Source organism: Oncorhynchus gorbuscha, linkage group LG01 (genome assembly GCF_021184085.1).
Source record: "Oncorhynchus gorbuscha isolate QuinsamMale2020 ecotype Even-year linkage group LG01, OgorEven_v1.0, whole genome shotgun sequence".
NCBI classification, from domain to species: Eukaryota; Metazoa; Chordata; class Actinopteri; order Salmoniformes; family Salmonidae; genus Oncorhynchus; species Oncorhynchus gorbuscha.
The window spans coordinates 119,492,642-119,516,547 of NC_060173.1; the positions used below are offsets into that span (position 1 = coordinate 119,492,642).

General features: G+C 46.9%; 1 protein-coding gene across 1 annotated transcript in view; it reads right to left on the reverse strand.

The window, feature by feature from the left end:
- Positions 1 to 23,906, reverse strand: part of LOC123993217 (unconventional myosin-X-like) — a 249,611-nt gene that overhangs the window by 212,561 nt on the left and 13,144 nt on the right. The window contains 1 exon segment of the mRNA XM_046295154.1: positions 19,025 to 19,129. Within this exon segment, the coding sequence (XP_046151110.1) occupies positions 19,025 to 19,129 (105 nt within the window).

Sequence of the window (23,906 nt, forward strand, 5' to 3'; positions counted from 1 at the left end):
GATGGATGGTAGGGGGAGATGGGCAGGAATGTGGGAGGGATGGATGGGTAGGGGGAGATGGGTAGGAGTGTGTGGGAGGGAGGGATGGATGGATGGGCAGGGGGAGATGGGTAGGAGTGTGTGGGAGGGAGGGATGGGCAGGGGGAGATGGGTAGGAGTGTGTGGGAGGGATGGATGGATGGGCAGGGGGAGATGGGTAGGAGTGTGTGGGAGGGATGGATGGATGGGCAGGGGGAGATGGGTAGGAGTGTGGGAGGGATGGATGGATGGGCAGGGGGAGATGGGTAGGAGTGTGGGAGGGATGGATGGATGGGCAGGGGGAGATGGGTAGGAGTGTGGGAGGGATGGATGGATGGGCAGGGGGAGATGGGTAGGAGTGTGGGAGGGATGGATGGGCAGGGGGAGATGGGTAGGAGTGTGTGGGAGGGATAGATGGGCAGGGGGAGATGGGTAGGAGTGTGTGGGAGGGAGGGATGGATGGATGGGCAGGGGAGATGGGTAGGAGTGTGGGAGGGATGGATGGGCAGGGGAGATGGGTAGGAGTGTGGGAGGGATGGATGGGCAGGGGGAGATGGGTAGGAGTGTGTGGGAGGGATAGATGGGCAGGGGGAGATGGGTAGGAGTGTGTGGGAGGAGATGGGTAGGAGTGTGTGGGATGGATGGATGGGCAGGGGGAGATGGGTAGGAGTGTGGGAGGGATGGATGGGCAGGGGGAGATGGGTAGGAGTGTGGGAGGGATGGATGGGTAGGGGGAGATGGGTAGGAGTGTGGGAGGGAGGGATGGATGGGTAGGGGGAGATGGGTAGGAGTGTGGGAGGGAGGGATGGATGGGTAGGGGGAGATGGGTAGGAGTGTGGGAGGGATGGATGGGTAGGAATGTGGGAGGGATGGATGGGCAGGAGGAGCTAGTCCCATGACTGAAACTAACACATTACAGGTTATAGACCCACAGAGCTGGCAGGGCCTTCGTCCAGCCTTGACCTCTAACCCCTGAACCGCAGAGATCAGTTCCAACTGTGATATATGGTGTTTAGCTCAGTCACACCACACTGCTCTCTGGTTAGAACTCCCTCCGTAACACCCCCTAAGAGACATCCTTAAGCACAACCATAACTCACACTATGACCTGCTTTTACGTCTACAACCAACACAACATCCTGATATCTCCTAGGAAAACAGGAAGAGGAAGACCCACCAAGAGGAAGACCCAGGCAACCACACATGAAGCTGATGCCCCTCGCAAATAGATTAACTCTTCTCTAGTCACTGATTAACATGGTGGGGTCTGATCACTGCCTTCATGCCGTCTCCATGGTAACATGCGGAGTGGTGTGTGGTTGGGTGGGGTTGGATAGGAGCCAGCCAGGAAGTTGGCCTACGATATTGGAGCTGATCTGCATTAGACTTGGTCCCTTTGTGACAGTACAGTTACTTGGTCTGCTCTAGGAGAAACTAGAGTAGAAGCCACACTAGGCTAGAGTAGAAGCCACACTAGGCTAGAGTAGAAACCACACTAGGCTAGAGTAGAAACCACACTAGGCTAGAGTAGAAACCACACTAGGCTAGAGTAGAAGCCACACTAGGCTAGAGTAGAAGCCACACTAGGCTAGAGTAGAAACCACACTAGGCTAGAGTAGAAGCCACACTAGGCTAGAGTAGAAGCCACACTAGGCTAGAGTAGAAGCCACACTAGGCTAGAGTAGAAGCCACACTAGGCTAGAGTAGAAGCCACACTAGGCTAGAGTAGAAGCCACACTAGGCTAGAGTAGAAGCCACACTAGGCTAGAGTAGAAGCCACACTAGGCTAGAGTAGAAGCCACACTAGGCTAGAGTAGAAGCCACACTAGGCTAGAGTAGAAGCCACACTAGGCTAGAGTAGAAGCCACACTAGGCTAGAGTAGAAACCACACTAGGCTAGAGTAGAAGCCACACTAGGCTAGAGTAGAAGCCACACTAGGCTAGAGTAGAAACCACTCTAGGCTAGAGTAGAAGCCACTCTAGGCTAGAGTAGAAGCCACACTAGGCTAGAGTAGAAGCCACACTAGGCTAGAGTAGAAGCCACACTAGGCTAGAGTAGAAGCCACACTAGGCTAGAGTAGAAGCCACACTAGGCTAGAGTAGAAGCCACACTAGGCTAGAGTAGAAGCCACACTAGGCTAGAGTAGAAGCCACACTAGGCTAGAGTAGAAGCCACACTAGGCTAGAGTAGAAGCCACACTAGGCTAGAGTAGAAGCCACACTAGGCTACAGTAGAAGCCACACTAGGCTACAGTAGAAACCCACACGAGATTACAGTAGAAGCCACACAAGATTACAGTAGAAGCCACACAAGATTACAGTAGAAGCCACACAAGATTACAGTAGAAGCCACACAAGATTACAGTAGAAGCCACACAAGATTACAGTAGAAGCCACACAAGATTACAGTAGAAGCCACACAAGATTACAGTAGAAGCCACACAAGATTACAGTAGAAGCCACACGAGATTACAGTAGAAGCCAAACGAGATTACAGTAGAAGCCAAATGAGATTACAGTAGAAGCCAAACGAGATTACAGTAGAAGCCAAACGAGATTACAGTAGAAGCCAAACGAGATTACAGTAGAAGCCAAACGAGATTACAGTAGAAGCCAAATGAGATTACAGTAGAAGCCACACTAGGCTAGATTACAGTAGAAACCACACTAGGCTAGATTACAGTAGAAACCACACTAGGCCCCTCTGGGAAATACAGTACAGTCTCACAACTCGTAATTTCTGGAGCAGATTAGAGGGGCAGGAGAATCGTCTTAATCTCTGGAGCAGATTAGAGGGGCAGGAGAATCGTCTTAATCTCTGGAGCAGATTAGAGGGGCAGGAGAATCGTCTTAATCTCTGGAGCAGATTAGAGGGGCAGGAGAATCGTCTTAATCTCTGGAGCAGATTAGAGGGGCAGGAGAATTATGCAGCATGCATGGCAACATTAAATCATTATAGATTCTGCAAATCTCATTACTGTGGTATTCAAAGCACATCTAATAACAGGGGCGGCAGGGTAGCCTAGTGGTTAGAGCGTTGGACTAGTAACCGAAAGGTTGCAAGTTCAAATCCCCGAGCTGACAAGGTACAAATCTTTCGTTCTGCCCCTGAACAGGCAGTTAACCCACTGTTCCTAGGCAGTCATTGAAAATAAGAATTTGTTCTTAACTGACTTGACTAGTAAAATAAAAGGTAAAATTTAAATAAATGTTTTTAAATTAAAAGTCAGCTGCTGATGCTAGTGAAAACCATGCTATTTCAGTACACACATAGCTGATGCTAGTGAAAACCATGCTATTTCAGTACACACATAGCTGATGCTAGTGAAAACCATGCTATTTCAGTACACACATAGCTGATGCTAGTGAAAACCATGCTATTTCAGTACACATAGCTGGAGGGCAGGTAGTTTTCCCCCGGTGATGCGTTGGGCCACACCACCCTCTGGAGAGCCCTGCGGTTGCGAGCGGTGCAGTTGCCATACCAGGCGGTGATACATCCTGACAGGATGCTCTCAATGGTGCATTTGTAAAAGTTTGTGAGGGTCTTAGGAGGCTTTGGAAATTAGGCCCCTGAGGTTGAAGAGGTGCCATGGCGCCTTCACCACACCATTTCAGATTGTCCGTAAGCTTTTCAACTTCTCCAGTGCGGTCCCTTCGATGTGGATAGGGGGGCTGCTCCCTCTGCTGTTCCCTGAAGTCCACGAGCAGCTCCTTCGTTATGTTGAAGTTGAGGGAGAGGTTATTTTCCTGCCACTACTCCGCTAAGGCCCTCACCACCTCCCAGTAGGCTGTCTTGTCATTGTTGTAATCAGGCCTACTACTGTTGTGCCATCTGCAAACTTTATGATTGAGTTGGAGGCGTGCATGGCCACGCAATCATGGGTGAACAGGGCGTACAGGAGGGGGCTGAGCACACACCCTTGTGGGGCCCCCGTGTTGAGGATCAGCGAAGGGAAGGTGTTGTTTCCTACCTTCACCACCTGGGGGCCTCCTGTCAGGAAGTCCAGGACCCAGTCGCACAGGGCAGGGTTCTGACCCAGGGCCCGAAGAATGAGAGCCCACGATCCGTGGGAGCGAACCATGTCGGTGGCACAGTGTTATCCTCAAAACGTGCGAAGGTGTTTAGCTTGCCGTTAATCTTCACTTAATTTTCACGGAATGTATCCACTATAATTTCTTATAATTGACAAGAACTTTTTAACAACAGAGTTGCAGTTACTTATCAATTCCAGCTTCAAATTTCATTTCGACTCATCTGGCCTGGGCTCTTTCGGTAATTCTGACCCAATTTTTGGGGTCGCAAGAGGCAACGCCAGTGGAACAGAGGCAGGAGAGGAGGAGTCCTGGAGAGATTAAGATGAAGGGAAAACCGGCCACCTCTTCCCTCCACTCACTTGATAATAAGATGGATGGCCTCTGATAGTGTGGGGGCGGTGATTCGGCAAAGTGGGTGGGGTTATATCCTGCCTGTTTGGCCTTGTCCGGGGGTATCGTCGGATGGGGCCACAGTGTCTCCTGACCCCTCCCGTCTCAGCCTCCAGTATTTATGCTGCAGTAGTTTGTGTGTCAGGGGGCTAGGGTCAGTCTGTTATATCTGGAGTATTTGTCCTGTCTTATCTGGTGTCCTGTGGGAATATAAGTATGCTCTCTCTAACTCTCTCTCGGAGGACCTGAGCCCTAGGACCATGCCTCAGGACTACCTGGCCTGATGACTCCTTGCTGTCCCCAGTCCACCTGGCCGTGCTGCTGCTCCAGTTCCTACTGTTGAGCCTGTGGCTATGGAATCCTGACCTGTTCACCGGATGTGCTACCTGTCCCAGACCTGCTGTTTTCAACTCTATAGAGACAGCAGGAGTGGTAGAGATACTCTGAATGACTGGCTATGAAAAGCCAACTGACATTTACTCCTGAGGTGCTGACCTGTTGCACCCGCGACAACCACTGTGATTATTATTATCTGACCCTGTTGGTCATCTATGAACATTTGAACATCTTGGCCATGTTCTGTTATAATCTCCACCCGGCACAGCCAGAAGAGGATTGGCCACCCCCCATAGCCTGGTTCCTTCCTTCCTGTTTTCTTCCTAGGTTTTGGCCTTTCTAGGGAGTTTTTCCTAGCCACCGTGCTTCTACACCTGCATTGCTTGCTGTTTGGGGTTTTAGGCTGGGTTTCTGTACAGCACTTTGAGATATCAGCTGATATAAGAAGGGCTTTATAAATACATTTGATCGTGGAATTGGAATTGCTACCAACAGGACTTTCTCTGTTTTTCTGAAACGTGGCAAGACAAGATGGCTATCCAACTCTATGGATTCTCCATTCACCAAGCGGACAGGACAGTTGAGTCGGGGAAATCGAAAGGAGAGTTTTGCCTCTTCAACAACTGGTGTGCTTATTTGAGCGCAGTGGATGTCTCGACCCACTGTTCACCCATCTTGGAATACCTGATGGCCAAATGTTGACCCGTCTACCTTCCCGAGGGAGTTTTCAGCTGGCATCGTGACTGTTGTGTACATTCCACCTCAGGACAAGAAATATAACAAGCTAAGACTTAAACTGCATGAGGATATAAATAAGCAGGAAAACATATCTGGAGGCTGCATTCCTTGCCACCGGCGAATTTAACTCTGCGTTATTAAGACACAACCTCCAACACTTCTTCGCCACTAGGGGGCGATAGTCCTAGACCATCGTTAATCTACCCACAAGCAAGCATACAAGACCATCCCTTGTCCGCCATTCAGGAAATCAGAGCACGACTCCATACTCCTGCTTCCTGTTTACAAGCAGAAGCTCAAAACAGAAAGTACCCGTGACTCGCTCCATTGAGTTAAGCTGTGACCATGTAAAGAAACTCAGTACATCAGCAGAGTTAGCTGTCACTAGAACACACATGCTGTCACTAGAACACACATGCTGTCACTAGAACACACATGCTGTCACTAGAACACACATGCTGTCACTAGAACACACATGCTGTTCATATTTAGATCCACCCTCAGAACAGCACAGGCCTCCAGAAATAGCATGAAGCCTGGGGTATGGGTGAGGTGGACAGCTGGGGTACAGACCCTAGGAATGGGGACAGGATGGGGCAGGGGGTCATGGTCCTCTGGGCCAGCTCTGAAGGCCTGGGGATATGGAGCTGCAGTGCATGATTAGCTAAACATACCAAGAACAGTCCAAGTTCAAAAGCTAAACATATTTACAGTAAAAGGGCATCTTTCAAGAACAAACAGCAGCTGAACCCAAAGACTTCACCTCACAGCCGACTGCCTTCCTCACTCAACAGGATATCCTTCAGACACAAAGGTCTCACTCGAGGCCAACAGATAAGTTCAGCATGGCTTGAGTAGAGTCCATTCCTACTATTCTCATCACACAAACTGCTAATCATCGTACTGCTAATCATCGTACTGCTAATCATCGTACTGCTAATCACCGTACTGCTAATCACCGTACTGCTAATCATTACCTTCTGAAAAACCCTGCATAGATTAGCATACATTACAAGCTGGTCAGTGAAGGTCTGATGCTGGCCACTGCTGGTCTGATGCTGGTCAGTGTTGGTCTGATGCTGGCCAGTGTTGGTCTGATGCTGGCCAGTGTTGGTCTGATGCTGGTCTGAGGTTGGCCAGTGTTGGTCTGAGGTTGGCCAGTGTTGGTCTGAGGTTGGCCAGTGTTGGTCTGAGGTTGGCCAGTGTTGGTCTGATGCTGGTCTGAGGTTGGCCAGTGTTGGTCTGAGGTTGGCCAGTGTTGGTCTGATTCTGGTCTGATGCTGGTCAGTGTTGGTCTGATGTTCGCCGGTGGTCTGATGCTGGCCAGTGCTGGTCTGATGCTGGTCAGATGCTGGTCAGATGCTGGCCAGATGCTGGCCAGATGCTGGTCAGATGCTGGTCAGATGCTGGTCAGATGCTGGTCAGATGCTGGTCAGATGCTGGTCAGATACTGGTCAGTGTTGGTCTGATGCTGGTCAGTGTTGGTCTGATGCTGGTCTGACCAGCATGGTCTAACTGGTTATGCTGGCATGGTGATCAGCAGTCGCTGTGTTTTTGCTAGTGACCAGCTGTCGCTGTGTTATGGATGGACACTGATGACAAGCATACATCCTATTGGAATCCAGCCGGAGTCGATTCCCGCAATCTGCATTCAGAATGACTGGGCTACAAAAATGAATGAATGAGACTCCCTAAACCATCTAAACTGGAACAAAGAGCTCAGTAACAGTTGCAATAAGTCCAACTGACAGATTGGATTAGTTTAGAAAAATGTTTGTTACTTATCTTTGTGTAGCATAAGATAAATGTATTGATGAATTAAATCAACACTGGTATAGCGCACACCCCCGCAGCCCCCCCCCGGAGACCAGGCTAGGGTATCCCGACGTTCATATCATCACACAGTCCTCCTCTCATACCGAGATTTACAGTATTAATGGTTTAGTAAACAAGGGGTTGCCACAAAACAAAAAGCCTAACAACCTTAACAACAGTAATAGAGAATATCCATGGAGGCAGCTAGCTAAATATTCTAACACAAAACACAAGTAATAGAGAATATCCATGGAGGCTGCTAGCTAAATATTCTAACACAAAACACAAGTAATAGAGAATATCCATGGAGGCAGCTAGCTAAATATTCTAACACAATACACAAGTAATAGAGAATATCCATGGAGGCAGCTAGCTAAATATTCTAACACAATACACAAGTAATAGAGAATATCCATGGAGGCAGCTAGCTAAATATTCTAACACAAAACACAAGTAATAGAGAATATCCATGGAGGCTGCTAGCTAAATATTCTAACAATACACAAGTAATAGAGAATATCCATGGAGGCAGCTAGCGAAATATTCTAACACAAAACACAAGTAATAGAGAATATCCATGGAGGCTGCTAGCTAAATATTCTAACACAAAACACAAGTAATAGAGAATATCCATGGAGGCAGCTAGCTAAATATTCTAACACAAAACACAAGTAATAGAGAATATCCATGGAGGCTGCTAGCTAAATATTCTAACACAAAACACAAGTAATAGAGAATATCCATGGAGGCAGCTAGCTAAATATTCTAACAATACACAAGTAATAGAGAATATCCATGGAGGCAGCTAGCTAAATATTCTAACACAAAACACAAGTAATAGAGAATATCCATGGAGGCAGCTAGCGAAATATTCTAACACAAAACACAAGTAATAGAGAATATCCATGGAGGCAGCTAGCTAAATATTCTAACACAAAACACAAGTAATAGAGAATATCCATGGAGGCAGCTAGCTAAATATTCTAACACAAAACACAAGTAATAGAGAATATCCATGGAGGCTGCTAGCTAAATATTCTATGTCTGGAGTCGCTAGGACAACGAGCCTGCCTGCTCTGAGAAGAGGGGGAGGAGCAGACGGCTGGAGAACGGAGAGAAGGAAAACAAGGAAATTAAGGGAAAGGGGGATACCTAGTCAGTTATACAACTGAATGCATTCAACTGAAATGTGTCTTATGCATTTGACCCAACCCTCTGAATCAGAGAGGTGTGTCTTCCCCATTTAACCCAAACCCTCTGAATCAGAGAGGTGTGTCTTCCCCATTAAACCCAACCCCTCTGAATCAGAGGTGCGGGGGGCTGCCATAAGACATCACAACATTCCCTGGCGCCCGGGGAACAGTTAGCTCAGGGATTCTGCCCAACGCTCTAACCACTAGGCTACCTGCCACCGAAGATAGTGGCCACTATACAGAAGTCAAGCTCTCTGGATGAGTTCTCTCAAAACACAAAACTAACCTAATATGATGCCCAGTCACTTTATTAATTCAGCCACTTACTTAGATTAACTAGAAAGGTAAACTTAGGGGGTCGCATTAACACAGAATTCTACTTTTTTTACAAAGAAAAAAAAGAATAAAACAACAAATATTGTGTTGAATTTTGTAAATGCAGATAGATGTAAAATGCTTCTTATTGTACTTTCTGCTTGACCTCAGACTAATCTGTCACAACTTGTAGACTTGTTTCCAAGCTGCTGTGCGGTTTGTTTCTTACTTCGCTACCTGCCAACTTTACGTTTTTTAAAAACGTTTTAATGACCGTTTTATATTTTTATTTCTGCTCAACCTTTTCACTCCGGACGCTTTATCTGGACGTGGTTCATCAGGACCTCCACCAGCCAACCAGTAGTAACATTAACATGATGCTTTATCTGGACGTGGTTCATCAGGACCTCCACCAGCCAACCAGTAGTAACATTAACATGATGCTTTATCTGGACGTGGCTCTACAGGACCTCCACCAGCCAACCAGTAGTAACATTAACATGATGCTTTATCTGGACGTGGTTCTACAGGACCTCCACCAGCCAACCAGTAGTAACATTAACATGATGCTTTATCTGGACGTGGTTCATCAGGACCTCCACCAGCCAACCAGTAGTAACATTAACATGATGCTTTATCTGGACGTGGCTCTACAGGACCTCCACCAGCCAACCAGTAGTAACATTAACATGATGCTTTATCTGGACGTGGCTCTACAGGACCTCCACCAGCCAACCAGTAGTAACATTAACACGATGCTTTATCTGGACGTGGTTCATCAGGACCTCCACCAGCCAACCAGTAGTAACATTAACACGATGCTTTATCTGGACGTGGTTCATCAGGACCTCCACCAGCCAACCAGTAGTAACATTAACATGATGCTTTATCTGGACGTGGTTCATCAGGACCTCCACCAGCCAACCAGTAGTAACATTAACATGATGCTTTATCTGGACGTGGTTCATCAGGACCTCCACCAGCCAACCAGTAGTAACATTAACACGATGCTTTATCTGGACGTGGTTCATCAGGACCTCCACCAGCCAACCAGTAGTAACATTAACATGATGCTTTATCTGGACATGGTTCTACAGGACCTCCACCAGCCAACCAGTAGTAACATTAACATGATGCTTTATCTGGACGTGGTTCATCAGGACCTCCACCAGCCAACCAGTAGTAACATTAACATGATGCTTTATCTGGACATGGTTCTACAGGACCTCCACCAGCCAACCAGTAGTAACATTAACATGATGCTTTATCTGGACGTGGTTCTACAGGACCTCCACCAGCCAACCAGTAGTAGCATTAACATGATGCTTTATCTGGACGTGGTTCTACAGGACCTCCACCAGCCAACCAGTAGTAACATTAACATGATGCTTTATCTGGACGTGGTTCATCAGGACCTCCACCAGCCAACCAGTAGTAACATTAACATGATGCTTTATCTGGACATGGTTCTACAGGACCTCCACCAGCCAACCAGTAGTAACATTAACATGATGCTTTATCTGGACGTGGTTCATCAGGACCTCCACCAGCCAACCAGTAGTAACATTAACATGATGCTTTATCTGGACATGGTTCTACAGGACCTCCACCAGCCAACCAGTAGTAACATTAACATGATGCTTTATCTGGACGTGGTTCTACAGGACCTCCACCAGCCAACCAGTAGTAGCATTAACATGATGCTTTATCTGGACGTGGTTCTACAGGACCTCCACCAGCCAACCAGTAGTAACATTAACATGATGCTTTATCTGGACGTGGTTCATCAGGACCTCCACCAGCCAACCAGTAGTAACATTAACATGATGCTTTATCTGGACGTGGTTCTTCAGGACCTCCAACAGCCGAAGCTAAGTAGTAACATTAACATGATGCTTTATCTGGACGTGGTTCGTCAGGACCTCCACCAGCCAACCAGTAGTAACATTAATATGATGCCTTCTAACTGCAGTCGCTGTACTCATAATATACAGGAGAACGATCGCCTTACGGCGAGGATAGCTGGGCTTCAGACGCAGTCATTAGGCAAGAGTAATTTCAGTGTAGGAAAGGATGAAACAGCGTCTGTGTCACCAGAGCAATACAGAAATGTAATAAATTAACTGAGCAAACTAGAAACCTTTCAATATATACATTTAAACATTATTTTAAAACAATTTAAATATAGTATATAGAAATGTTGTGGGATTATTGTAGATGAAGAATCAATATTTTTTTAGAATGAGTATTTATTGGGTCATTATGCTAGTGTATTATGTATGTTTGTAATAGTGTGTTATATGTGTAAGTGTGTTTATATTATAAATTGTATTTTAATGTTTAAGGACTCTTGGAAGATTAGTCCAAATGGGGACTAAAAGAGATCCGAATCAAATCAAAATCAACTAGTAAGTACAGATAGTAACGTGTAAATCCTCTCGCACAGTTCCCGCAGCCGGACAACTTTCTCATGGCTTCTGGAGGGAAATGCTGTAGGAATACTCAACCGGGGCCACTCATTCAGCCGACAGAAACTTTCAACCGGTTTTCCCCATTAAGCAGCGAGTCAGGAGGCCGAGCCTTCTCTGGTCTCTACTCCTCCCTTCTCTGGTCTCTACTCCTCCCTTCTCTGGTCTCTACTCCTCCCTTTACGGGGTCTGAGACAGCAAAGCCTCCCACCATTAGCTCTGACAAATTGAAAACCCTAGTCATTGGCGACTCCATTACCCGCAGTACTAGACTTAAAAAGAATCATCCAGTGATCATACACTGTTTACCAGGGGGCAGGGCTACCGACGTTAAGGCTAATCTGAAGATGGTGCTGGCTAAAGCTAAAACTGGCGAGTGTAGAGAGTATAGAGATATTGTTATCCACGTCGGCACCAACGATGTTAGGATGAAACAGTCAGAGGTCACCAAGCGCAACATAGCTTCAGCGTGTTAATCAGCTAGAAAGATGTGTCGGCATCGAGTAATTGTCTCTGGCCCCTTCCCAGTTAGGGAGAGTGATGAGCTCTACAGCAGTCTCACAACTTAATCACTGGTTGAAAACGTTTTTCTGCCCCTCCTAAAAGATAGAATTTGTAGATAATTGTCCTTCCTTCTGGGACTCACCCACAAACTGGACCAAGCCTGGCCTGCTGAGGAGTGACGAACTCCATCCTAGCTGGAGGGGTGCTCTCATCTTATCTACCAACATAGACAGGGCTCTAACTCCCCTTGCTCCACAATGAGATTGCAGGCCAGGCAGCAGGCTCCGTCAGCCAGCCTACCAGCTTAGTGGAGTCTGCCACTAGCACAATCAGTGTAGTCAGCTCAGCTACCCCCATTGAGACCATGTCTGTGCCTCGACCTAGGTTGGGCAAAACTAAACATGGCGGTGTTCGCCTTAGCAATCTCACTAGGATAAAGACCACCTCCATTCCTGTCATTATTGAAAGAGATCATGATACCTCACATCTCAAAATAGGGCTACTTAATGTTAGATCCCTCACTTCCAAGGCAATTATAGTCAATGAACTAATCACTGATCATAATCTTGATGTGATTGGCCTGACTGAAACATGGCTTAAGCCTGATGAATTGACTGTGTTAAATGAGGCCTCGCCTCCTGGTTACACTAGTGACCATATCCCCCATGCATCCCGCAAAGACGGAGGTGTTGCTAATATCTACGATAGCAAATTTAAAAATAAAACATTTGTCTTTTGAGCTTCTAGGCAGCCTACTCAATCACTTTTTATAACTACTGTTTACAGGCCTCCTGGGCCATAGACACCGTTCCTCACTGACTTCCCTGAATTCCTATCGGACCTTGTAGTCATGGAAGATAATTTGGTGACTTTAATATTCAAATGGAAATGTCCACAGACCCACTCCAAAAGGCCTTCGGAGCCATCATCGACTCAGTGGGGTTTGTCCACAGTGTCTCTGGACCTACTCACTGCCACAGTCACTCTCTGGACCTAGTTTTGTCCCATGGAATAAATGTTGTGGATCTTAATGTTTTTCCTCATAATCCTGGACTATCGGACCCGCATTTTATTATGTTTGAAATCGCAACAAATAATCTGCTCAGACCCAACCAAGGATCATCAAAAGCCGTGCTATAAATTCTCGGATGACCCAAAGATTCCTAGATGCCCTTCCAGACTCCCGCCTACCCAAGGACGTCAGAGTACAAAAATCAGTTAACCGCCTAACGAGGGACTCAATTTAACCTTGCTCAATACCCTAGATGCAGCCGCAACCCTAAAAACATTTGTCATAAGAAACTAGCTTCCTGGTATACAGAAAATACCCGAGCCCTGAGCAAGCTTCCAGAAAATACCCGAGCCCTGAGCAAGCTTCCAGAAAATACCCGAGCCCTGAGCAAGCTTCCAGAAAATTGGAACAGAAATGGCGTCACACCAAACTGGAAGTCTTCTGACTAGCTTGGAAAGACACCAAACTGAAAGTCTTCTGACTAGTTTGGAAAGACACCAAACTGGAAGTCTTCTGACTAGCTTGGAAAGACAGTACCGTGCAGTATCAAAGAGCCCTCACTGCTGCTCGATCATCTTATTTTTTTAAACTTAATTGAGGAAAATCCAACATTTATTTTTGATACGGTCACAAAGCTAACTAAAAAGTAGCATTCCCTAAGAGAGGATGGCTTTCACTACAGCAGTGATAAATTCATGAACTTCTTTGAGGAAAAGATAATGATCATTAGAAAGCAAATTACGGACTCCTCTTTAAATCTGCGTATTCTTTGTCCTGAGACTGCCAGGACCTAGGATCAAGAGAGACAAGTGTTTTAATACTATATCTCTTGACACATTAGTGAAAATAGTCATGGCTTCTAAACCTTCAAGCTGCATACTGGACCCTATTCCAACTACTGAAAGAGCTGCTTCCTGTGCTTGGCCCTCCTATGTTGAACATAATAAACATCTCTCTATCCACCGGATGTGTACCAAACTAAAAGTGGCAGTAATAAAGTCTCTCTTGAAGAAGCCAAAACTTGACTGAGAATTTATTTTAATTTTTTTAAACGTTCTATGTTGAATATCCCAATTCTCTCAAAAATGTTAGAAAAAGCTGATGCGCAGCAACTCACTGCCTTCCTGAAGACAAACAATGTATATGAAAAGCTTCAGTCTGGTTTTAGACCCCATCATAGCACTGAGACTGCACTTGTGAAGGTGGTAAATTACCTTTTAGTGGAGTCAGACCGAGGCTCTGGATCTGTCCTCGTGCTCCTAGACCTTAGTGCTGCTTTTGATACCATCGATCACCACATTCTTTTGGAGAGATTGGAAACCCAAATTGGTCTACACGGACAAGTTCTGACCTGGTTTTAGATCTTATCTGTGGGAAAGATATCAGTTTGTCTCGGGGGATGGTTTGTCCTCTGACAAATCAAATGTAAATTTCAGTGTTCCTCAAGGCTCTGTTTTAGGACCACTATTGTTTTCTCTATTTTACCTCTTGGTGATGTCATTCGAAAACATAATGTTAACTTTCACTGCTATGCAGATGACACACAGCTGTACATTTGGATGAAACATGGTGAAGCCCCAACATTGCCTGGAAGCCTGTGTTTCAGACATAAGGAAGTGGATGGCTGCAAATGTTCTACTTTTAAACTCGGACAAAACAGAGATGCTTGTTCTAGGTCCCAAGAACAAGAAACAAAGAGATCTTCTGTTGAATCTGACAATTAATCTTGATGGTTGTACAGTCATCTCAAATAAAACTGAAGGACCTCTGCGTTACTCTGGACCCTGATCTCTCTTTTGAAGAACATATCAAGACCATTTCAAGGACAGTTTTCTTCCATCTACATAACATTGCAAAAATCAGAAACCTTCTGTCCAAAAATGAATCCATGCTTTTGTTACTTCTAGGTTAGACTACTGCAATGCTCTACGTTCCGGCTACCAGGATAAAGCACTAAATAGACTTCAGTTAGCACTATGGCAACACGATTGCAACACCCACCCGTAGCATGCGATCCAGCAGGTGTATCTCACTGATCATCCTTAAAGCCAACACCTGTTTGGCTGCCTTTCGTTCCAGTTCTCTGCTGCCAGTGAATGGAACGAATTGCAAAAATCGCTGAAGTTGGAGACTTATCTTTTATCTCCCTCACCAACTTCAAACATCTGCTATCTGAGCAGCTAACCGATCGCTGCAGCTGTACATAGTCTATCGGTAAATAGCCCACCCAATTTGACCTACCTAATCACCATACGGTTTATATTAACTTTTCTGCTATTTAGCACACCAGTAGCTCTACCTGCACATACCCATCTCTCTGATTTGGTCCTACCGTACATACCTACACGTACGCTACGGTTTCAAGATGCAGGCCTAATCCTAATTGTCCCTAGAATTTCTAAGCAAACAGCTGGAGGCAGGGCTTTCTCCTATAGAGCTCCATTTTTATGACATGGTCTGCCTACCCATGTGAGAGATGCAGACTCGGTCTCAACCTTCAAGTCTTTACTGAAGACTCATCTCTTCAGTGGGTCATATGATTGAGTGTAGTCTGGCCCAGGAGTGGGAAGGTGAACGGAAAGGCTCTGGAGCAACGAACCACCCTTGCTGTCTCTGCCTGGCCGGTTCTCCTCTCTCCACTGGGATTCTCTGCCTCTCACCCTATTACAGGGGCTGAGTCACTGGCTTACTGGCTCTTACGTTCCCTAGGAGGGGTGCGTAATAATAGTTTGTGTCGGGGGGCTGGGGTCAGTTTGCTATATCTGGAGTATTTCTCCTGTCTTATCCGGTGTCCTGTGTGAATTTAAGTATGCTCTCTCTAATTCTCTTTCTCGGAGGACTTGAGCTGACTTGGACTGATGACTCCTTGACCTGTTGCACCCATGACATCCACTGTGATTATTATTATTATTATTATTCTTACCCTGCTGGTCATGTATGAACATTTGAACATCTTGGCCATTCTGTTATAATCTCTACCGGGCACAGTCAGAAGATGACTGGCCACCCCTCATAGCCTGGTTCCTCTCTAGGTTTCAGCCTTTCTAGGTAGTTTTTCCTAGCCAACGGGCTTCTTCCTGCATTGCTTGCTGTTTTGGGGTTTTAGGATGCGCGATGTACAAAAGCGAGTTAGTTGCACGTCCCATATTGAAAAAAAATATTATTATTATTATTTTTTTTTAAACACTTGACTTTCATTATAAAAATGTGACCCCTGACCCCTGGTCTCACCAGCTCTCGTATTCTCTGTTAGTTTACAAACACCTGACTGTTCTGGGGAAAAACCATCAAATGGCTAATTTCCAAAAACCCCAGCATACTGCCCAGGCCTAGAGGGCCAACGGGGTCTTGTAATGGTATCAAAAACCCCGGTATACTGCCCAGGCCTAGAGGGCCAACGGGGTCTTGTAATGCTATCAAAAACCCTGGTATACTGCCCAGGCCTAGAGGGCCGACGGGGTCTTGTAATGGTATCAAAAACCCCAGCATACTGCCCAGGCCTAGAGGGCCAACGGGGTCTTTTCTCTCAGCCACATTACAAAATGTGTAGAATAGCATGAGCTACAAATTGGCACATTTTTCTCTTTACCCCAATGTGTGTATAATTGCAGGAAATTTGCTTTTCAAAACAGTAAAAGTCGCTAAACAGAGGGACGCCACTGTAAATGAAAGTGAAAAAAAACACAGCTATTGAAGGAATCTTATTTTTATTTTTTTATTTTTTATGTACCTGGCATAGAGCATGCTGGGAAATGTGATAATGATGGGCGTGGTTTTGCAGACCAGCAAAATTAGATTACTTGGGAGTCAACCTCGCTTGGGATTTAAAAGAGGTCGGCATACCCCTGGAGGTCGGGCCCCCCAGATACCATTTGAAAACACAAAATAAACAGTTGTGTTTATTTATTATTTTTTATTTTTTTAAGAAATGGTTTTATTATTTGAGAGACAATAATTGTACTACTTTTACTTCCTTAATGTAGTCCCCCAGGTTTATGCATTAATATAACCTGTAACGGTGTTGGTACCGTGGAGGCAGCAGATCGGTTGGTTGGTCGCCTTTACAATGGTGATTATGGCCACACTTCCTCATTTTTATTTATTTTACCTTTATTTAACCAGGCAAGTCAGTTAAGAACAAATTCTTATTTTCAATGACGGCCTGGGAACAGTGGGTTAACTGCCTGTTCAGGGGCAGAACGACAGATTTGTACCTTGTCAGCTCGGGGGTTTGAACTCGCAACCTTCCGGTTACTAGTCCAACGCTCTAACCACTAGGCTACGCTGCCGCCCTCATTCTATTGACAGAACTTTTTCTGAAGCTAATTTTCTCATCTCACCATTTCTCCTGTTTTACAGATTTGTAACTATGCAAAATATACCTTGTAAGATAAACATCACATGTTTTGCTAACTTTCATGGGTTAAGGTTAAAGTTAAACAGGTGCTGTTTTTGTCCAAGGTAGATAATGTCTCATTATATGTTTAGAGGTTAACCTAACAAAATGGATGTTGCGGACTTTGAAGATTAGAAGATTTAGTTTGCAGTAATTAATGGTTAGAAAATTCACTAGCTAGCCTCATGCTAAGAGCAAGTTTAAATTTAGCTGTATGCTACCTGTATGAAACTAGCCACAATAAAGATTAGACACAAGTGGAATTTGCGTTCACCTTCAAAATAAAAGTCCAACTGAAAGTGATTAAAAACAGATCCAAATCATGGAATCATGTCATATTTGATCTAAACAAGGTCAGAATGTTATAGAAATTCAACAAAAGTTGTCACAAAAAAAGTTTAAATGTGTTGAAATTGCACTGTGGATGTATTAGAGTTGAATTGTATTGGGGGATACAGCGCATTCAGAAAGACCCCTCGACTTTCCACATGTAGTTACCGTACAGCCTCATTCTAAAATTGATTAAATAAAAAAATATCCTCAATAAATTGAATTTACCACAGGTTGACTCCAAGTTGTAGAAACATCTCAAGGGTGATCAATGGAAAAAGGAAGCACCTGAGCTCAATTTAGTCTCATAAAGTCTGAATACTTATGTAGTAAATATGGTATTTATTTATTTATTTTTTAGAAGAAAAAAAAACTTATCTAAAAACCTGTTTTGACTTTGTCATTCTGGGGTATTGAGATGTCATTCTGGGTTATTGTGATGTCATCATGGGTTATTGTGATGTCATCATGGGTTATTGTGTGTAGATTGATGAGGGAAAAATCTAATCAATCCATTTCAGAATTAGGTTGTAATGTAACAGAATGTGGAAAAAGCCAAGGAGTCCGAATGCACCGTACGTATATGCACTGTGCAGCCTCACCTACGGGCCTTGGGTGATCAGCCTACTCAGTGACACCCACAGAACACAACTGTTAATTAGCTAATATTCATGGTCCTAAGATCCATACTTAAGGCTGTACACGGACCCCTGCTCAGATGAAACACATCTCCTGGATGAAACAATAATCATCACCCCCTGGCTGAGTGAGTTAATGTAAACACACCACTATTTATCTATTTCAATCTGTATACTGACTTGCCTTTTTAAAGAAATCCTGAACATGCTGAAAAAAAAACCCATTGTGGCCCCACAAGTGTCTGTAGGCGATCCCAGGGTAGAGGTCGACCTCTAATCCAGGGCCTTCAAAATCTGGACAGAACTACTACACATTTACAACAATTGTATTTATTTCACCTTTTCATGCTACACAAAGATAAATAACACATGTTGGTAAACTAACCTAATCTGCTAGGTGGACTTACTACACCTGTTGCTGAGATGTTACACTACAGCTAGAAACCTAATCTGCTAGGTGGACTTACTACACCTGTTGCTGAGATGTTACACTACAGCTAGAAACCTAATCTGCTAGGTGGACTTACTACACCTGTTGCTGAGATGTTACACTACAGCTAGAAACCTAATCTGCTAGGTGGACTTACTACACCTGTTGCTGAGATGTTACACTACAGCTAGAAACCTAATCTGCTAGGTGGACTTACTACACCTGTTGCTGAGATGTTACACTACAGCTAGAAACCTAATCTGCTAGGTGGACTTACTACACCTGTTGCTGAGATGTTACAGTCAACATAGGCCCTACAACACAGAGTAATTAGCCTGATGAAGACCATCTTGGTTAGTGAAGATCGTTTGGTTTGTCCCAGTACGTAGTTTGTCCTCCTTACCTTTCCGTAGTCGGTTGTAAGGACCAGGCATCCGTCGTCGTGGGAACAGGAGCTGACAGTAGCAGGGAGGAGCAGCTCTTTGTCCCGCAGCCAGACACGGGCCCCCTGAAACACAACAGAAGATCAGCCTCTGGGAGCACAGAGGACATTACTAGAATCTGATGCCCCTGACTGTCAACAACTACTAGAATGTGTCAATGTCAAGGCCCACTTCAGCAGGGGCATGGCACCCCATACACATGCCATAAGACAAACATTAATTCCCATCCTGGTTCTACAGAATAGACACCAACATTTCAGAGAGAAAACATAAGCTAGAAAGCTAGACGGTCCTCAACAGTATAAGTGACATTTAAATACAACAGACAACAGACTGCCACCAGTCAGTCCCTGACTCAGGTTCTGACCAGTTGGAGAGGTCCTTGACACTTAGTCTCACAATCCTGCCACATAGCATAGCCTAGTCATTAGCCATCCCGGGCTGGCAGGCTCAGAGCACAGTGCTGCAGCGCCATAGTGTCCACTGTGTTCTACTGAGGGAGGGTGGCAGCGCCATAGTGTCCACTGTGTTCTACTGAGGGCTGCAGTACCATAGTGTCCACTGTGTTCTACTGAGGGCTGCAGTACCATAGTGTCCACTGTGTTCTACTAAGGGAGGTGTCCACTGTGTTCTACTGAGGGAGGGTGGCAGCGCCATAGTGTCCACTGTGTTCTACTGAGGGCTGCAGTACCATAGTGTCCACTGTGTTCTACTGAGGGCTGCAGTACCATAGTGTCCACTGTGTTCTACTGAGGGAGGGCTGCAGTACCATAGTGTCCACTGTGTTCAACTGAGGGCTGCAGCACCATAGTGTCCACTGTGTTCAACTGAGGGCTGCAGCACCAGTGTCCACTGTGTTCAACTGAGGGCTGCAGCACCAGTGTCCACTGTGTTCAACTGAGGGCTGCAGCACCAGTGTCCACTGTGTTCAACTGAGGGCTGCAGCACCAGTGTCCACTGTGTTCAACTGAGGGCTGCAGCACCAGTGTCCACTGTGTTCTACTGAGGGCTGCAGCACCAGTGTCCACTGTGTTCTACTGAGGGCTGCAGCACCAGTGTCCACTGTGTTCTACTGAGGGCTGCAGTACCAGTGTCCACTGTGTTCTACTGAGGGCTGCAGTACCATAGTGTCCACTGTGTTCAACTGAGGGCTGCAGCACCAGTGTCCACTGTGTTCTACTGAGGGCTGCAGTACCATAGTGTCCACTGTGTTCAACTGAGGGCTGCAGCACCAGTGTCCACTGTGTTCAACTGAGGGCTGCAGTACCAGTGTCCACTGTGTTCTACTGAGGGCTGCAGCACCAGTGTCCACTGTGTTCTACTGAGGGCTGCAGCACCAGTGTCCACTGTGTTCTACTGAGGGCTGCAGCACCAGTGTCCACTGTGTTCTACTGAGGGCTGCAGTACCAGTGTCCACTGTGTTCTACTGAGGGCTGCAGCACCAGTGTCCACTGTGTTCTACTGAGGGCTGCAGCACCAGTGTCCACTGTGTTCTACTGAGGGCTGCAGCACCAGTGTCCACTGTGTTCTACTGAGGGCTGCAGTACCAGTGTCCACTGTGTTCTACTGAGGGCTGCAGTACCAGTGTCCACTGTGTTCTACTGAGGGCTGCAGTACCAGTGTCCACTGTGTTCTACTGAGGGCTGCAGTACCAGTGTCCACTGTGTTCTACTGAGGGCTGCAGTACCATAGTGTGGTCAGGGTGGTCTGGGTGGTCAAGGTGGTCTGGGTGGTCTGCTCCAGACTGGAGTCAACGACCTCCCACCCATGTGATGGGTTCTGACTTTTACACCAGAAATATACGTATTCACGTCACTGAGGGAGAGAGGGGAATGTATAATGTTTACATTCTGTCAGGATATGTTATTGTCAGACATCAGGGATCCTCTGGGAGGAGAAGAGACACAGTCTGGTACCAGGCACCATGACGGCCTTGAGTTGGGGAGGAGTGGGCACTTTGGGGCAGAGGTCAGGTTAGATGAAGTGAGGAAGAACAGATCAGTAATCTTCAGAGGTGTAAGGAGAGGCACGGCAGGTTAGCCTAGTGGTTAGAGCGTTGGACTCGAGCTGACAAGGTACAAATCTGTCGTTCTGCCCCTGAACAGGCAGTTAACCCACTGTTCATAGGCCGTCATTGAATAAAAGAATGTTCTTCACTGACTTGCCTAATAAAATACAAAAGGTAAAATAAAAAAATAAACAGGACAAAGAGTTAATATGTTCCTTGTCTGTATTTGCTTTGAGCTTTAATAAGAATCCATGAGTTTTACTTACTCTTTATCAAGAACCCAACATGTTACTGGGGAGTGAGGAAGAGGAGCCGGGTCTGCAGTAACAGCAGACTGGGGAGAGAGGAAGAGGAGCCGGGTCTGCAGTAACAGCAGACTGGGGAGAGAGGAAGAGGAGCCGGGTCTGCAGTAACAGCAGACTGGGGAGAGAGGAAGAGGAGCCGGGTCTGCAGTAACAGCAGACTGGGGAGAGAGGAAGAGGAGCCGGGTCTGCAGTAACAGCAGACTGGGGAGAGAGGAAGAGGAGCCGGGTCTGCAGTAACAGCAGACTGGGGAGAGAGGAAGAGGAGCCGGGTCTGCAGTAACAGCAGACTGGGGAGAGAGGAAGAGGAGCCGGGTCTGCAGTAACAGCAGACTGGGGAGAGAGGAAGAGGAGCCGGGTCTGCAGTAACAGCAGACTGGGGAGAGAGGAAGAGGAGCCGGGTCTGCAGTAACAGCAGACTGGGGAGAGAGGAAGAGGAGCCGGGTCTGCAGTAACAGCAGACTGGGGAGAGAGGAAGAGGAGCCGGGTCTGCAGTAACAGCAGACTGGGGAGAGAGGAAGAGGAGCCGGGTCTGCAGTAACAGCAGACTGGGGAGAGAGGAAGAGGAGCCGGGTCTGCAGTAACAGCAGACTGGGGAGAGAGGAAGAGGAGCCGGGTCTGCAGTAACAGCAGACTGGGGAGAGAGGAAGAGGAGCCGGGTCTGCAGTAACAGCAGACTGGGGAGAGAGGAAGAGGAGCCGGGTCTGCAGTAACAGCAGACTGGGGAGAGAGGAAGAGGAGCCGGGTCTGCAGTAACAGCAGACTGGGGAGAGAGGAAGAGGAGCCGGGTCTGCAGTAACAGCAGACTGGGGAGAGAGGAAGAGGAGCCGGGTCTGCAGTAACAGCAGACTGGGGAGTGAGGAAGAGGAGCCGGGTCTGCAGTAACAGCTGACTGGGGAGTGAGGAAGAGGAGCCTGGTCTGCAGTAACAGCAGACTGGGGAGTGAGGAAGAGGAGCCAGGTCTGCAGTAACAGCAGACTGGGGAGTGAGGAAGAGGAGCCAGGTCTGCAGTAACAGCAGACTGGGGAGTGAGGAAGAGGAGCCGGGTCTGCAGTAACAGCAGACTGGGGAGAGAGGAAGAGGAGCCGGGTCTGCTATAACAGCAGACTGGGGAGAGAGGAAGAGGAGCCGGGTCTGCAGTAACAGCAGACTGGGGAGAGAGGAAGAGGAGCCGGGTCTGCAGTAACAGCTGACTGGGGAGTGAGGAAGAGGAGCCAGGTCTGCAGTAACAGCTGACTGGGGAGTGAGGAAGAGGAGCCAGGTCTGCAGTAACAGCAGACTGGGGAGTGAGGAAGAGGAGCCAGGTCTGCAGTAACAGCAGACTGGGGAGTGAGGAAGAGGAGCCTGGTCTGCAGTAACAGCAGACTGGGGAGTGAGGAAGAGGAGCCAGGTCTGCAGTAACAGCAGACTGGGGAGTGAGGAAGAGGAGCCTGGTCTGCAGTAACAGCAGACTGGGGAGTGAGGAAGAGGAGCCAGGTCTGCAGTAACAGCAGACTGGGGAGTGAGGAAGAGGAGCCAGGTCTGCAGTAACAGCTGACTGGGGAATGAGGAAGAGGAGCCAGGTCTGCAGTAACAGCAGACTGGGGAATGAGGAAGAGGAGCCTGGTCTGCAGTAACAGCTGACTGGGGAATGAGGAAGAGGAGCCAGGTCTGCAGTAACAGGAACCACTAGCTGACTGGGGAGTGAGGAAGAGGAGCCGGGTCTGCAGTAACAGCTGACTGGGGAGTGAGGAAGAGGAGCCGGGTCTGCAGTATCAGGAACCACTAGCTGACTGGGGAGTGAAGAAGAGGAGCCTGGTCTGCAGTAACAGCTGACTAGGGAGTGAAGAAGAGGAGCCAGGTCTGCAGTAACAGCTGACTGGGGAGTGAGGAAGAGGAGCCAGGTCTACAATAACAGGAACCACTAGCTGACTGGGGAGTGAGGAAGAGGAGCCAGGTCTGCAGTAACAGCTGACTGGGGAGTGAGGAAGAGGAGCCTGGTCTGCAGTTACAGCTGACTGGGGAGTGAGGAAGAGGAGCCAGGTCTGCAGTAACAGGAACCACTAGCTGACTGGGGAGTGAGGAAGAGGAGCCAGGTCTGTAGTAACAGCTGACTGGGGAGTGAGGAAGAGGAGCCAGGTCTGCAGTAACAGCTGACTGGGGAGTGAGGAAGAGGAGCCAGGTCTGCAGTAACAGCTGACTGGGGAGTGAGGAAGAGGAGCCGGGTCTGCAGTAACAGCTGGCTGGGGAAAGAGGAAGAGGAGCCGGGTCTGCAGTAACAGCTGACTGGGGAGTGAGGAAGAGGAGCCAGGTCTGCAATAACAGCTGACTGGGGAGTGAAGTTGTAGAAACATCTCAAGAATGTTGAGGACTAGAGGACGAGAGGACAGGACTAGAGCTCAATTTAGTCTCCTAGCAAAGGGTCTGAACACTTATATAAATATTTATTTTTTAATAAATATGCTAAAATTTCTAACAACCAGTTTTTGCTTTGTGATTATGGGGTAGTATCTCGTCAATTTTAGAATAAGGCTATAACGTAATGTTTCCAGT